We start from the raw sequence: 15,272 nt of genomic DNA on the forward strand, positions 1-15,272 counted from the left end.
ATTACGGAGAAACAGGGATCTTTGAAAAATACCATTTTATGTAACTCAAGGGAAACTTGCAAGAAGGGGAATATTGACTTATTTTCATTCACATGAACATGATCCATCATATATCTAAAACCCACAATCAGTTGGAAAAAAACCCACCCAAACTACCCTAAACCTTTGCCCTCTCTTAATCCGTGTACAAGAGGGTTTTTTTTTAGATGTGCTTTCCCCCCCCCCTCAAATAGAGGCAATTGATAGGCTCATAAACAAATACCAAACATTAAGTCCTAATCTCCATATAGAGGAGCCTGACCCTTTTTATGGAGAGAGAGGGGAGAGGGAGGAAACAGGGACAGGAGTTTGAGGTTTAATGCTTATTAAAGTTTTAGTGGGTGGGAAAATGTGATCAATAAATTTTGTTTAATGCCTCGAAACTGGTGTTAGTTTTCACTAGCTACACTGGAGAGTAGTTTTCATTTTGAAACTAGGACACTCGTAGTTGGAATGACAATTAATGTGGAGTGAATATGGTCCCAGTTGGAAGCCGATTTTTTGAATAGCATGAAAACTCCCCCCGCTCCCTGCCTTAGCTCCGGAGTGGGGTAGCTTCCGTTTTTAATTAGCAAACCAGGCAAAATTTAGCTCATTGTGTCTTTCTGCTCCTTTGGCCCAGTGGATGGCTTGGATTTCTCCATCTTGCTATCATGAGGCTGTTCTTTTTATTTTTTCTTCAGTTTTGGTGCGGGGAGGAAGGGGGGGGGCTTCAGGATACTTAGGATTAAAGTCATTGTTCAGGGGTATTTGCAGCCAGCTGCCTGCATTAAATGAAGATTAGAGGAGCACGCATTAAAAGTGCAAGGGAAATGCAGAGGAGCTGGGATTTGGGAGCTGCATAGCTGTGAACCGAAGGGGAAAGGTTGGGGTTTTATGGCAAATTTTTTCTGATGCCATGTGATCTCAAAGGCCACTTCAGAAAAGCATCACAAGTAACTGCCAGGGCCAGGCCTGCCTGGGAATTGTAAAGGGACCATGAGTCTTTGCATCCCTAAAAAGTTCCTCTGAGGTAAACCTAAACTTTTGGGCCTGGCGAACTTACGTATTGCTTAAAAATTCATCTGCAAGAGCACTTAAGAGGTGGTGAATGTTTTGCTAGAATTCACTAAATAGCTGAAAACCCACCCTGGAGGTCACAACTCCAAAAGTAATGAAGTTTTGAAGGATTTTAGGAAGGAAACGAGGGTGTAGAGGAGGAGCCCAGAAAAAATAACTCAAAAGACTTACTCAGCAACACATGCTTATTCTTTTAATGACTTAATAAGACAGTTTAAAAATATTTCCAAAGATTGAGTTTCTCGCCTTTCATTATGCTTTGTGGAGCGCTCATTTGTGTAATCTGTAGTTCTTGTTGCAAACTTTGCTAATTGCTTGGTGTGTGTCACCTACAAAACCCCACCAGGTAGCCTGGTCCAGCAAAGTAGGAGGGATGGCATGGAGCACTGATGCTGAAGAACATAGGTTTGCTCAGGGCCTTCACATTTCGGCAGGACCCAATCCTGCTCTGATGGAGGCTGGGGACAAGCTTTGCTCAGTCCGTTGGGACGCTGGGAAGCCTCAGTCTGTGCCTCAGTTTCCATAGCTGCCTCCACTGGCTTTGGAAAGGGTTTGTGGTGGTTGCTTGCTTGCTGCAACAATGAGGTATTTTTGGACTTCCTCAGGCATGAGAAGCAGGAATGTTAAAACATCAGCCATTTTGTGGGATCTGTCTGTTGAGATCAAGCCAGGATGCGCCTGCTGTGCTGCGCAAAAGCTGGGGCCAAATTGGCCACTGTTCTTCAGAGGCAACGAGAGGCAGACACCAAAAGGACGATGACAGATCGGCACAGTCTCTTTGTGCTTCACCTAGGATCAGCCCTAACGGGTGTCCCATCACTCTGCCTTGAGTAGGGAGCGGTCTGGGTTGACCACATTTTGGCCACCGCGGTTGGGTGAGGTGGGCTGTGTGACATGTGGGCAAACCAGCTGCAAGGATGCACTCACCCGCGCACCCGGCTGGGACTGGCGTCATCCCCGCCATGAGCGTGGGCTGCTGAGATCTGATACAGCTCATTGCTGCCCTTCTCTTGAGTAAAGCACAAAGGCTTTGGCACCTGGGAGAGCAGGAACCATCTGCGTGGGCATCCTTGAGGTACTTCAGCACAAGCCAGGAGCTCTTGTAGGACACATGGAGCAGCACAGCCTGGGGACCTCAGCATCCCCATGCTGCCAAGCCTCCCTGCTCCGCTGCTCCCTGTCTTTAGGGAGCATTGATGAAGAAGTGGAGGACATTTCATATCAGTTCTTTTATTTCTGTTAAAAAAAAAATGGAGTGCAGAACTGTGAGATAGATAGATATGGGTGGTGGTTGCTTCGCTCTTTCGTCTTTTGAGTGGGGAACCAAAGAAAGTCTTTGGTTGCGCAGTCTGGCCAGATTTTGAGGAAAACCCCATTATTGCCTGTTCCTTTAAACCAGCAAAGCCCCAGCTGAAGGCTGTCCTTGGGACAGGCTCTGGGCTTTCAGCAGCAACCAAAGCTTTGTGTCTCTTGGGTTTTGCATTCCCATTTTTGTTGGGTGTAGCCAGGAGACCCCTTTGATTTGTTCTCTGGTTTTTTTTGTTGTTGTTGTTTCCTCCCCAGGGCTTTCCAAGTGCCACAGGGAAATCCTCCTGGCCAAAGTGTTTTTGTAACTATTTTAGCTTTGTGATGATTTATTTCTTCTTCTAACTCTCAGCATCTGAATTGGGTGATTTAAGAAAACAGTCCATTAAAAGGAGGATACTGTAGAGTCCTGATGAATCCTGTTTTCTACTTGGCCGGGGGAACAGAAAGCTAATTGCCAGTAGTAAATCCATTCAAAGGAGGGCTGGAGGGAGGGAGAAAAGCTAATATTCCTCCTTGAATGCCATTTAATCTCTGAAACCTTTCATGCAGATGTAAATTAGGATTTGCACAACAGAGTCAACAGTTGCTCAGTAGATAAGGCAGATTTGCAACATCTGCTTTTCCATTCGAGAAGCTCTTCCAAAGTCTCTGTCGGGGACAGCCAAGCTAAACACTAGAGATTTTTTTTTCTTTCCATAATCTCTTGCTTATGGAGAAAGCTGCATATGGCAGAACTAAACCTGGTTATTGTTCTGCTCATTCTGTAAGAAAAAAGTTTGCTTTCCTCCTAACACAGATCTAAAAAAAACCCCCACTGGGTGGTAATACAGTGCAGCACACTTGTTAACATCTTTGGAAGAAACCTTGTCTGGTAACAATTGTATAGGCCACTGTGGTGGTAATACAGTATAAACAGTTTACCTTGCATTATTATTAGGAAAGCTATTTTAAGCTTTTCCAGGAGAACTACACCCCTCCCACGCAAACACGCGCAATAGGTGAAAGATAAAGTGGCACCTTCAAATGATGGAGTCAAACCCTTTTCGGAGGTGGTTTCCTAAAGGCACATTTCTCGATCACAGTTTAGGCTTTTACAGAAGCAACCGCATTTTTTCGTTTTTGCTGAGGTGTGAGCCCCACTGAGCAGGGGAGATAACCCAGCTGGACACCACTTGGGGAAATGAGGTTGCTTTGGCAAAGCATCCCGTGCTGCTGTGATTGCCGGAGCCCCTTCTTCCCGGGATGGCTGCAGCCTGACACTGGGAAATGTGCTCCGAGAGGGGTCTTGACGTTGGGGGGGGGGGGAGAAAAGGGGCAGAAGAGAGAAGACAGATATATAATTTATATAATACTTTTCATTTTTATATATAATATTATATATAATATCATATACATAAAACACTATATATTATGTATATAGGTATATGTAGGTATATATAAAATATATTTAATATATATATAAAACACGTAAAACTTCTGTTTTATGTATTATATTTTGCTGTGCCAGCCTGGTGATGTGCCCTTTGGGGTGGCATGGCCATGGCCAGGCAGGGATGCTCTGTCACTGGCACCATTGTGGCTGCTGCAGAAAGCAGAGGAAGCTTTGCCTTGCATAAAGCACCAGCAAAAATACATATATAAAAAATATCCCATCAGCTCCCCACGGCCCTATGAGGGTATGGGCTGACTTCAGGTGACCTTGATCTTATCTGCCCTGAGAAGGCAGGTACTTGGGGAAGCAGGCAACCCATGATCTTATGGTGCCCACCTCTCACAGGGGCTGCTGCTCAGTGCAGGGCCTGGGGCTGGTTTGGTGGGTTTCAGTATTCCCCCAGGGCCCAGCTGCCTCTCTGGGGAGACAGAGGGAACAGGGACATTGCAGGGTGCTCGTGGGGAGGTGGTTTGTCATCCCTTGTCACCCCTCCTGGCTGCTTTTTAAATTAAGGCAAGTACGAAATGAACAGCATTCAGCAAGAAAAGTGTTTTACTTCCCTTCTGGGCAACGGGGTTTGGTGCAGAAGTCCCAAGGTGAGGTGAGGTGAGGTGGGGAAGCGGTCCCATCCCACGAGCTGTGACACAGGTATTGGGAAAAACACTGTTGTGGGGGGTGAATAATACTGTGGCCTCTGTTAACCCAGGTGGGACACTTATTTAGAGGACACAGTGCTGGTCTGAACCTGGAGATAGTCTATGTGCTCTTTGCCATCATGGCCTTGTTCATCCCACCGATGCTGGGGCAAGGGGAGTTTGCCATATCCCTACAGCGGTTAGCCACCGCCTCAGTGGCCATGACCATCATCCCCCGGGAATGGGATACCAAACTCAACAGGAGAAAGCTCTGGCACAGTTGTTGCTCCGTGATCCTATAATATATCCTGTCACGGTGGATTTGGTGCAATAAAATACAGAGAACAAGAAACGTTTTCGAATTAGCCTGAAGAGAGAAATGCGTGGAGTGCTGCTATCTTTCTGCTTGTTAACATGCCAAATATGGCTTGTCCAGCTTGAAAAGGGGAAAATATGATCCACTTAGAAATGAGCCGCTTAGTCCATTCCACCACCAGGCTGTGAAGCAATCCCAAAAAGCCTCTCCAGGGTTGCCAGGGTTCAAGGTGGGGTGAGGAATATTTTGCTGGTGGTACTGAAGGTTTTGTGCCTTGAGCCCTCTGTGGTGGGAGTCCCAGTGGGGTTTTGGTTGTGTGGTGGATGTGCCCCAGCTGCGGGATGCTCGCTGGAGGAGGAGGAGGAGGAGGATGGGGGAGCCATGTACCCGACCTGAACAGTCCCTTGGGAGGCTCCCAAAGACTTTGATGTTTGGAGAAGCAGAATCGTGGGATGCTACTGCAGGAGGAAAAACACAGATGAAGAGAAATAACTGGATGGAGTGTCCTGGAGCCAGGACCCAGCACCCTGCGAGGTGGTGCGGGGCCCCAGGGCTCCCCCACCCCACCGAGCTTCCCATGGGCCTTCGCCACCCAGCAGCAGCCCCGATGCTTTCTGCCACAGCACCTGGAAACAGTCCCTGGCACCAGGGAGGGCACCAGCCAGGCCCTAGGTTGGCTTGAAGTTTTTGGGGGGCCATAAGCAGCCCAGGAATAACCTATCGCCCTCCACCTCCTCATCCTTTTGTGCCTGAAAAATAAAAAACTGCATATCTTCACGCAGTTGCCGAGAGCTGCCTGTGTTAAAACAAAAATGAAATATTTCCAGGCTCAGCCAGAAACAAGTATTGATGTCTAAGAGGAGCAGACATCTGATGGAAATACTGACACACTTAAGCACTTGGAGCTGCGAACCACACAGAAAGTGAATTATTGCTGGGATGAGCCAGGCAGCTACGGAGATGAAGTATCTTATCCTTATAAGTGAATACATACAAAAGCATTTTAGTACTGGTGGGCCAGCTGCTTCTCATTGTGGAAGGTGCTTCCCAGCTAGTTGCTGCCTTTTTGCTCCTCTGAACAGCTTAAAACGTGCCTCTTTCTCTGTAGCATGTTTGCTATCAGCAGCAGTGATGATGCTGCAAGTGCTGATCTCCATCAGAAGCATCTCTTGGTGATTCTTGACTCATTACTGCTTTGGCTAAACTAATAAATGGTTGAATTTTAGTCATATCTTGGGAGCCCACAACCTAGATTGCCTCCTCCTCTCTAAGAACCCATTAAAGCTGCAAACTCATTAATCCCTGCTCTGCTGGCAAGTGGTGGAGAGGGCTCCTGTAACCCCTACTCGAGTTAACTCCCCAGTAATTTATACGTATGTCTGCTGTGGGTTTTGAAAAGATGCTGTTAATGTCAGTTAGATCCCAAATGGGAGTTTCCTTTGGGAAAGCCGGGAGGGACCTTTGCAACCTGACTTGCAATAGAAACACTTTAGGAAAGTTTTAAAGGATGCGTGGGAATAGCTGTTTGCCAGCAGCAAGGATGGTTTTCTTAGGACCCAGGACTGAGATCCAGGAGGTGGGTGTTTGTAGCTCCAGTAAATCCGAAACCCGCCTCCCCACAGTGCAGTTTTGCCGTGGGAAGATTTCTGACTGCCTCAATCAAAGGTGTGTGTCCAGATGCAAGACGCAGCCGTGTTGGGAGAGCTCAGCGCCTGCTCGCCTGTACTGGTTTCCTTGTGATTTAGCAATGGGAGATGCAGGATGAAGAAGGTGGCCAAATCCTCGCCCAGGTCCCCAGGAGGGCTCAGCCCATCTGTGTTAAACCCCTCCCAAGCACGGGCTGCACACCCAGCTCTTGCCACTTTGTTCACGCCACGTGGTTGGAGATGTAGACTTCTGCAAGTCAGTCTGATGGCTGGATGCTTGGCCTCAGGGGCCAACTTCATGTCTCCTTCATGTCTTGGTGTCTCTTGTTGAGAAGGTGTTGGAAACACCAGGCACTTGCGGCTGGAAGGTGGGAAGGAGGTGCTGGGCTCTGGGCACCCAGTGGGAGACATGAGCTCTGGTTCCCAGCTTTAAATTCCAGCTGTTCTCAGCACGGAAATGAGACTCTCTCCGCTTTCGGATTTATCATCGTATTTGAAAGCTGTGTGAGGAATAATAAGAGTAAAATTTCGTTCTCCAAGGTCACAGTTGGGCAAAGTGCTTAAGCACTTAAGTGCACGTTTAAGTACTTTGTAGAGGTCTCCAGTTTGGGTCCTGTTTATTTTTTCAGCCATAAGCATATAAACTGAAATTTGAAAAACTGTTTAAAGAAGTGAGATTAAAACCATTAGTAACATTTTCCTTTTAATTCGCCACTCCGTCTTTCCAGATATTACTCCCAGTCGGTAGGAATAAAGTCACTAGGACTGAACTTTGCATTTAACAGGCATCACGATATCTGCTGGAGACCGGCTGGGGAGATCGAGGGCAGAGATGCCAAAATAAAGTTGTCAGAAACAAGAAATGATGCTTCTTTCCACAGAAGAAGCTTCAGACCCCAGTCATTCTGCTCTGAGTCTAAAGTGAATTTCCTCTACATTTCAGCATTCCCTTATTATGTTTTATAAAAATAGTTTGTTGCTTTGTCATTAACCCAGGTTCATTATGGCTTTCAAAAAAGAGTGATTTCCTTTTAAATGGCTAAATAGTACAGTTTGGCTTGTGCTTAGTCTGGGCTTGTTCCTGTTTGGTAGGTTTATGATACAAAAGCCAAAATATACAAGTCTTGATCATTTGGCAAACAGCTTGGGTAAAACTGTGTATTTTGTATGGAGGGATTGTGCAGCTGCATGGGGTTTGTTTTCCAGTAGATTAAATTAGCAAGAGCTTCCATCAGAGTCAACAAAGATCAGTACCCAGTCCTGCAAGTGCAAAGCTGTATACAGGGCTTTTTAATTGGAAGCCAAAGTTGGCACCGTTGAAAAAATCCTTATAGTCTAGAATAAGGAAGGAAAAAACCTGAAAGGAACATTTAAACCAGAATATTTCTCAACTGTATTTTCCCCAAGGATATATCCCAGTTGGGAAGAGACCATGGATGAACACTTAATGTCACAACAGGTGCTGGTCTGATAGGAAGGAGATGCTGTCTCTCCGTCTCCTTTTTCTTTTTACTAAAAGTATCTGCTTTCAGGGAAAATCTTTTCATTAAAAGAAAAAAAAAAAACACCCTAAACCTTTGGCTGTATGAATACCACAAAATTCTGGCCAGAACCTAAAATATTTGAGTTGGAATTGCTGCCAGGGTATCAGAGGAAAGGTTCTTTGTAACCCCAACGAGTGTGGGCCTTGCCTCCTGCGAGACGATACCTCCCATGAAATACCACATTTTCTTTATGTCTACACTGGAAGGCTATTGACTGAAACATTTTTATATTTTTAATTTTTACATTTCCACAAGAATAAAAACTTGCATGACAAGAAGAGAAAAGCAGTACATTTTTCTCTTATAACCTGCTCCAGCTCTATCACTTAATGGCAAAAGAGCAGCTTGAAGCCAATGCCACATCCTCAGGTATTCAGAGCTGCTGTAATTGCATTGGTTTCACAGTCAAACTGTAGTCTATGAATACACTTAAGCTGTAAAATTAGGATCTCTATCCATATCTGATTACTATTGGAGATCAACTCAGGCCACCTGGGTTTGGATCATAGGATTAGGTTCAGACCAATCTGTTTTGAATTACTTTTTACTTGTGAATTACGTAATCATAGCACCAAAGTGTCGTCGTTGTGGAATAGGATCCCCCGTGATACATATTGTACAAAACCAAGAAGACTTATGCCTGGTGGAGCGTACAGTCTCAGAGCTGATGTGAGCCAGAAGACAGAGATAGGGCAGTGCCAAGTGAAAATGTTGGTTAGCATAGACAAGGTGGGGAGAATGGCAGTCTTGCTGTTGATCTGGTTGGGTTGAGGGCAGCTGTAGAGGGCTAATTCTTCTTCATTAAACTGGTGTAAAGATGAATAAACCATTCAATGTCACAAGTGAGTTTTATACGTCACTAAAATGAGCCTGAGGACCAGTAGACCCAAGAACCGCACTTTCAACATGCCCCACGTTCCTCCATGGGGAGACTTCTGAGCTTGAACCTTTCCTTGTGTCATTATCCTACGGTAAAACAAAAGTCTCCAGCCCGTGGCGGGGTTCACTGTCATCACTTGTGGAACAAACTGGTGCAGCTGGTAGATAGACTGAAGAAATAGGGATTTTGGCTTTCATGCTCAGTCTTCGGTTCTGCACTCCTTTGTTGCACAGCGTAATTCCATCAGGGAGCTAGTGGTGGGTTCATTTATTTTAGCTATTCCAGCCTGCGTCTTCTGTCCAGCCTTCCCCCTTGTTTCCTTCAGCCTACAGAGTTTTCCTTTGGGCCACCCAGAGTCACTTGAGAAACTGGGTTTATCCCCATCTCTGTTCCTCTATCCCCTCCTTGCTGGGTCTCGCAGGGGTTGTGGACAGACTCACAGAAGTAAAGAAGTCGAGATCCAGAGACCGAACTGTGAACTTTTCAGCACACACTTTCTGCCAGATCACCCCCCAATGCGACATTGGGTGTTGCAGTGACCCTACGTAGACATCTGTGCTGTTTGTTGTGATGCACCTGGTGGGGTGGCCATGTTTTGGTCGCTACAGGGTTGAAGCCATCCTTGTAGATTATCCAGAGACCTGACTGTAGTGTGCACAGCTGTCTTTCTGCATTACTACCTGCCTGGGGCAAGCAAGGCTTACCTCTAGCAAGGAGGAGCTCTGGGCACATGGAAGCATCAGTAGGGCAAATATAAGATACATTTCTTTTTAAAATGCTTTTTCATTCTCTGACACCTGCTCTTATTTACTCATTTCCATTTCTCCCTTTGCAGAATACTTGAGGAGCGAGACCACCTTTCTGGAAGAGTTGGTGTTTGGAAGTGGAGATACCATTGAACTTTCCTGTAACACCCAAGGCTCTTCTGTGTCTGTTTTCTGGTTTAAAGATGGTATCGGGATTGCACCTACCAACAGAACTCATATTGGACAAAAACTGTTGAAGATAATCAATGTGTCATATGATGACTCAGGGCTGTACAGTTGCAAGCCAAGACATTCCAACGAGGTCCTGGGAAACTTTACAGTCAGAGTTACAGGTACGTGCAGAAATACAGCTGTCTCAGTAATTTATTTTATTTTTTTTTTTAATTTTTGCCCCTTTCCATGTTCAGCACAGCTGGTGCTTTGCGGTGTTCGTCCGTACTTGGTAGGTCTCTACCTCCCTGGTAACTCCTGGCAGTGATTAGACTGACAAAACAAACCAGTGGAAGAATGCTTGCGTGTCCATACCAAATGTTAAAGCTTGATGTTAATACTGAGAGAGACTTAGAAACGGTGCTAGTCAGATTAAACCGCAAATCCCCCTTAACACTCAAATAGATGCAATGCTACATGTGCCTTTGAAGTCTTTTGTGAGTGAGTGAACTGTGGCTCAGGGAGGTTAAGTGACTTTTTCCACTTTATGTGACAAATCAGTGGCAAAGTTGCATGTAAAAGCTGGAGGTTCCTGAAAACTGTTTCCCTGTTGTAGCCGATAAATCTCTTCCCTCCACCCTGGTTATCACAAATTACTAGTTTGTTTCGGAAGTAGCTTATCTGTCAACTGCGTATATCTCAAGTATGTGCTTCATCAAAGTACTTACTGCAATTCATATATTGCAAACAAGTGCTGTGTTAGCAAAGCACATGCCGTCATTTGCTTGGCCATATTTTCCATGATTAGGACAGTAGGACAGAACAGCTACAAGCTGTGCAAACCTGGATCACTAAACAGAGAGTGCCAGAAAAATCTGTTGTTCCCAGACAGCTAACCGCTAACACTAAGATCATCTGCGTGATTTGAGGCTGCTGCATTGGTAGATGGATACTCATCACTGAGAGCAGATAGAAAGCCTCCTGATCACACAGATTAAAAGCCTGAATTTTCAGAAGAATTAACCCCTTGTGGATCTAAGGTTTTGAAAACTTCCCTTTGCCCTCACGCTGTTGGAGGTTTTTCAAGCATCCCCAAACAGTAGGTCCTTGCCTCCAAAAGTTGAGTTCCCGCAAAAAGTAAGGGGCTCTGTCTGAAAACCAAACACAGAGATGTTTGTGATTGTAAGTCACATCCACTCCATAAAGAGCTTTCTCATGCCAGAAATAGGATTTTGTGTGAGAGAGTCAAACCGTCGTGAGAATAAAAGCTCGTTTCAGCAAGCCTTCACCAACATCTGCTTTTCATTGAACATTACTGGAGATTGCTGTGAATGCTTCAAGGTCATATCAATTAAATGGTTAAAGAAGTATTTGGCCCTTGAAAGGCTTTCTTTAACTAGGTACGATTATTGGAACTATCCAAGGAACTGCAGGTTGTTAGAAACGTTACTCTCTCTGGTTTTTTTTTAAGTGACATTAAAATGCTTTTGAGTTCAAGGGGCAGCAGGGAGGCAGAAGAGGGCAGCTGGTTACACGCTCAAATGAAATAGCTGCCAGCCCCAAAAGTTCGTAAAGTGAGAAATTGTTTTTAATAGTGGAAGGGCTGATAATCCTCTGCTTTTAAAAAGTTTAAGCCCCTGTGTTTTTCCTCTTCACTAATAATAGCTAATAACAGCTTAAGAACAAGCGAGTAACCTGAACCTGCTTTCTGACAGCATTATGAGTCTTTGATTCTATTAGCCCACTGTCATTACCACCAAAGTGCTGGTAATGTGGGAGTCTCCGTTTTAGCTGTCAGCAGCGCTTGTTTCAAACTTTGAAGCCCTGCTTTATGTGGCAATAGTGGCGCCTCTCGTATGCTCAGATATTTCTTCATAATTAGTATTGATTGCTCAGCGTGGCACTGCAGAGATGAGATTGTTATCGGAGATTTGTGGTTTGTGTTCCCACTTCTTAAAGGTAATGCCGGCGATTAGCTCGGGTATCGGATCAGGTGTTTATGTGGATATCTAATGTTCGGGGCTGGAGTTGTTCTCTGCGTTAAACTGGTTTAAATCTGTACTAACAAACTGGAATTGCTCTGATCTGTATTCTTAAGTGAGCAAAACTAGGCTAGGTAAATTCAGAATAGCTGATACACACCTAAGTCCCATTTTGAGAGATGCTTCCAAATTCTAGGAGCATATCAGGATTTTCCTACATGGGGCCATGAGTTTTGAGTCTGCAACAAGTGGGCTCTTCTGCAGCGACTCTGAGTTTACACAGGGAGATGCTTGGTGCTGAAGGTAGAGCGAAGAGATGCTGGAGCTGGCGTTGGCATTTCAGTGTTGAAAACCAGGTTGATTAATAGCAGGGTTTGATCTCTTTAAAATGCCTCCCTTCAGACATGGGGTTGAGTGTTTTGCTAGTTTACAAAAAGAAACGTGCTGTCCTCTTAAAACCTGAGTACTTGAAGAGGATCACAAATAGAGGCTGCGTGCCCAAACTGATCTCCAGCCCTGTTGGCAGAAGCTCCATTTCTGCAACCATTTCGTGCACAGAACAGCCTTTGGATTTAGTGGCCGAGCAGCACCCCTGTGACAAGCACGGACTGCAGGCTGGTACCAGCGAAAAGAGCTTTTAAAATACCCAAGACTAAGCACTTCAAAAGAGGTGACTAAAAATATTAAGCCCCTTTCCGTTCATAATTAAAGGCCTTTTGAGAACAGCATCTAGCAGTTCTTGCTGTTGCCAATACTCATCAACTTCTGGAAAGGATTACTATTTTAGTAAATGATTAACAAATAGCTTACAAATTTTTAGTCACCTTTTGAAAAAAGGGATGTTTTAGTAACCTGAATAGGACAGCAGCTCTGAACGTGGGATATTTGGTCTTAAAAGCTAAGGTACATCTTTAATCTGAAACACAAGCGAGGTCAAAGACTCTTCCCTCAGTCTTGTGGAAATGTTTTTGAATTGGTTTAAAAATTGATTCTGCTCCTCTGGTCACGATTAATTCATTGGAAACCAGAAGGAAACTATAATCACATGTTAATATATGGGTAACCAAATCTGATTGTGCAGGGCTGAGAATGTGCTGGTTTCTCTGCCGATGCTGGTGGGGATTTGGCTCAGTTTCTGCCTTCGCCAGGACTTGAGTAAACCTGCTGGTTCAGCCAAAACACCTAAGCATCCCCTTCATTTCAGCAAGCCCCGTGGCATTTCCCTGGTTTGTTGCCAGCAGGACCTCAGCTGTGGATTTGCAGTTAGATACGTGCTCGAAGTCTTCCTTGAGACTTTGCCAATGAGAAGGTGCAAACCATGATGTGCCACTGCAGTCTAAAGCAGGGAGATGATTCCTGTGTTACTTGCTCTTGTAGATGGTGAATATGTCTGGAAAGTCCTTCCAGATTCTGCAGAGAAGTAGTATTTGTTGTTACCTTTCCCCTTCCTTTCTTTCCTTGCTTTCTTTTTTTTTTTTTTTCTATTTTTTTTCCTCCCCCCCCCCCCCCCCTTTTTTTTTTTTTCCCCCATTTTTACCTCTCCTGAGCTGGTCAGATAATGGCAGAAAACTCAAGCGCATCTTGAAATGAAGGAGGTTCTGCCTGGCTTGGTCTAAAGTAGTGCTTTACATTTCTGGCCACATGTTGAACACTCATAAAGTTTCCTGTTTTCTAGTGTTTAAGGCCAAGTTCTTTTACCACTGTCTCAGAATATAAAGGCTGCTGGGTTGTTAGCATTTTGCCTTTATTTAAAAAAGGAGTTCCTGGAGATTATATGAAGTCAGTGATGCTAAATCTTCCAGACACTGAATTGTGCTAAATCATATAAACTAAATCAAAACTAAGCTGCTATTTTGTAATGGGATTTACATTTACAGTAGTCATTTGGTGGGGGGAAGAGGGACTAAGACTTCGTTGTGCACAGCTTGGAGAAGGTGAGATGTTAGACCACATTAAGCGAAACGGTTCAGGATGTTTTGGAGAGATACAGATGGAAAATTCCCAACTGTTGACCTGTATTCAGTTACAGCCTCGAGGTGCCTCGGTAGGAAGAATATAACTGAAGGGAATTGGTTCACGGAGTAGCCATCAAAATGTCAATTGAGAGAGAGGTTTGATCGCAAGGGAAAGTGTTAAAAGCTTTGGTCTGAGTGGCTGAGCAAGGGGTTAACGAGGGGAGACGTGGCAGGGGCGTACTGAGTTAAAAGAAATATGCGGGGAAAGTGAATTAGAAATGCTGACCTGTCATTTTGAGACTCGGTGAAATAAAAAGTCTTCAGAGTGAATGCTAGAGGGGAAAAAAAGCAGGGGAGAGCTTGCTCTGCAAAAAGAAACTTCCCCTTTTGGAATTGCTTTTGTATTTATGAGAAGAGCACTTCACACAGGGAGAAGTATTTGGCATCGGACCCCAGTCTCTGTGGCAGAGCACTGGCAAACTCATGACACCTCTCTCCCAGTTCAGAAAGCTCCTGGCCACTTGTCCTTGGCCCAGCAGTGTGGGAGGGACAGGCTGGTAGAGCTGCAGGGAAGGGTGACCCATCACTTGGATGTCCTCCCTCGCTGGAGCCCACCATGACACCAACAGCCTCATCCAAGGTGGTGTCCCCACCTGCCATCCTCTTTCTGCTTCACTTCTTTCTCCTTCTCCTCCTAGATTCCCCTTCGTCGGGTGATGATGAAGATGACGATGATGAGTCAGAAGATACAGGTAATTAGTTTTTCTGGGATACAGAGGCCTTTTCTTTCAAAGAGGTGTGGCTCCCAAGCAGGGCAGCTCATCTGGGTGTTTGCCTGGTCGGACAGCAGCTCTTTCTCTGTGATGAAATCAGTGACCTTAGAATGGTACCATGATGATGTTTATCTAAAAATTTAGAAATAGCTGCCAGAGTGGTATCACTGCTGTAATATCCTACAGCAGCAGTAGCATAATTTTTTTTTTTTTTTTGGAAACTTGGTTCGGCGAATCTGACTTGATGAGCTAGAGTTATAAATTCTCCTCGCATGTAGATCCAGACAAACCCACTTACCAATTTTTTTTACTACACTGACGTTACACCAGTTTTACACCATAGCAAACCTTGGCCTGCTTTATTTTTAGCTGTTTTGGTTCTGGTCCTTACCAGCATCTTGGCTGGAGTCAGAGCATAAAGTTTACGCTAGCCAAGGGCCAAATTTACTAATGCCCTAAGCAGGAGCAACCCCTTTGGCTTTACTGGTTTTTCTTTCGCTCATGTGGGGAAGGGAGCCTGAGGACAGAGCCTCTCGGTGCTTTTACTCTGAATCTCTTTCAGTCCCAGTGCTTGTTTCTTTAAGTGCAATGGCATTAATCAGGATCATTACATGCTTCAGAGGCGTTAGTGTTGTGTTTTATTATGCTCTTTATATTTCTGCAAAGCAAGCTGCCTGTGTGTATGTGTTTTTAATAAATAAATGTCTTGCATTTGAACTCCCAATCAGCTATGTACATTGGCAGAAGTTCAACATGACTGGAAAATTTCTCTTGCCCATAGCGTTG

General features: G+C 44.8%; 1 protein-coding gene across 5 annotated transcripts in view; it reads left to right on the plus strand.

Moving 5' to 3' along the window:
- The window catches only part of FGFR3 (fibroblast growth factor receptor 3), a 58,187-nt gene that overhangs the window by 12,307 nt on the left and 30,608 nt on the right, over positions 1-15,272 (plus strand). For all 5 annotated transcript variants that reach the window (XM_087736290.1, XM_087736291.1, XM_087736292.1 and 2 more), the window contains exons 2-3: positions 9,695-9,958; positions 14,412-14,465. In XM_087736290.1, the coding sequence (XP_087592416.1) occupies positions 9,695-9,958; positions 14,412-14,465 (318 nt within the window). The remainder of the gene's footprint in view (positions 1-9,694; positions 9,959-14,411; positions 14,466-15,272) is intronic.

This window comes from Nipponia nippon, unplaced genomic scaffold, assembly GCF_047370975.1.
Source record: "Nipponia nippon isolate SJK-2023a ecotype South Korea unplaced genomic scaffold, ASM4737097v1 scaffold_6, whole genome shotgun sequence".
NCBI classification, from domain to species: domain Eukaryota; kingdom Metazoa; phylum Chordata; class Aves; order Pelecaniformes; family Threskiornithidae; genus Nipponia; species Nipponia nippon.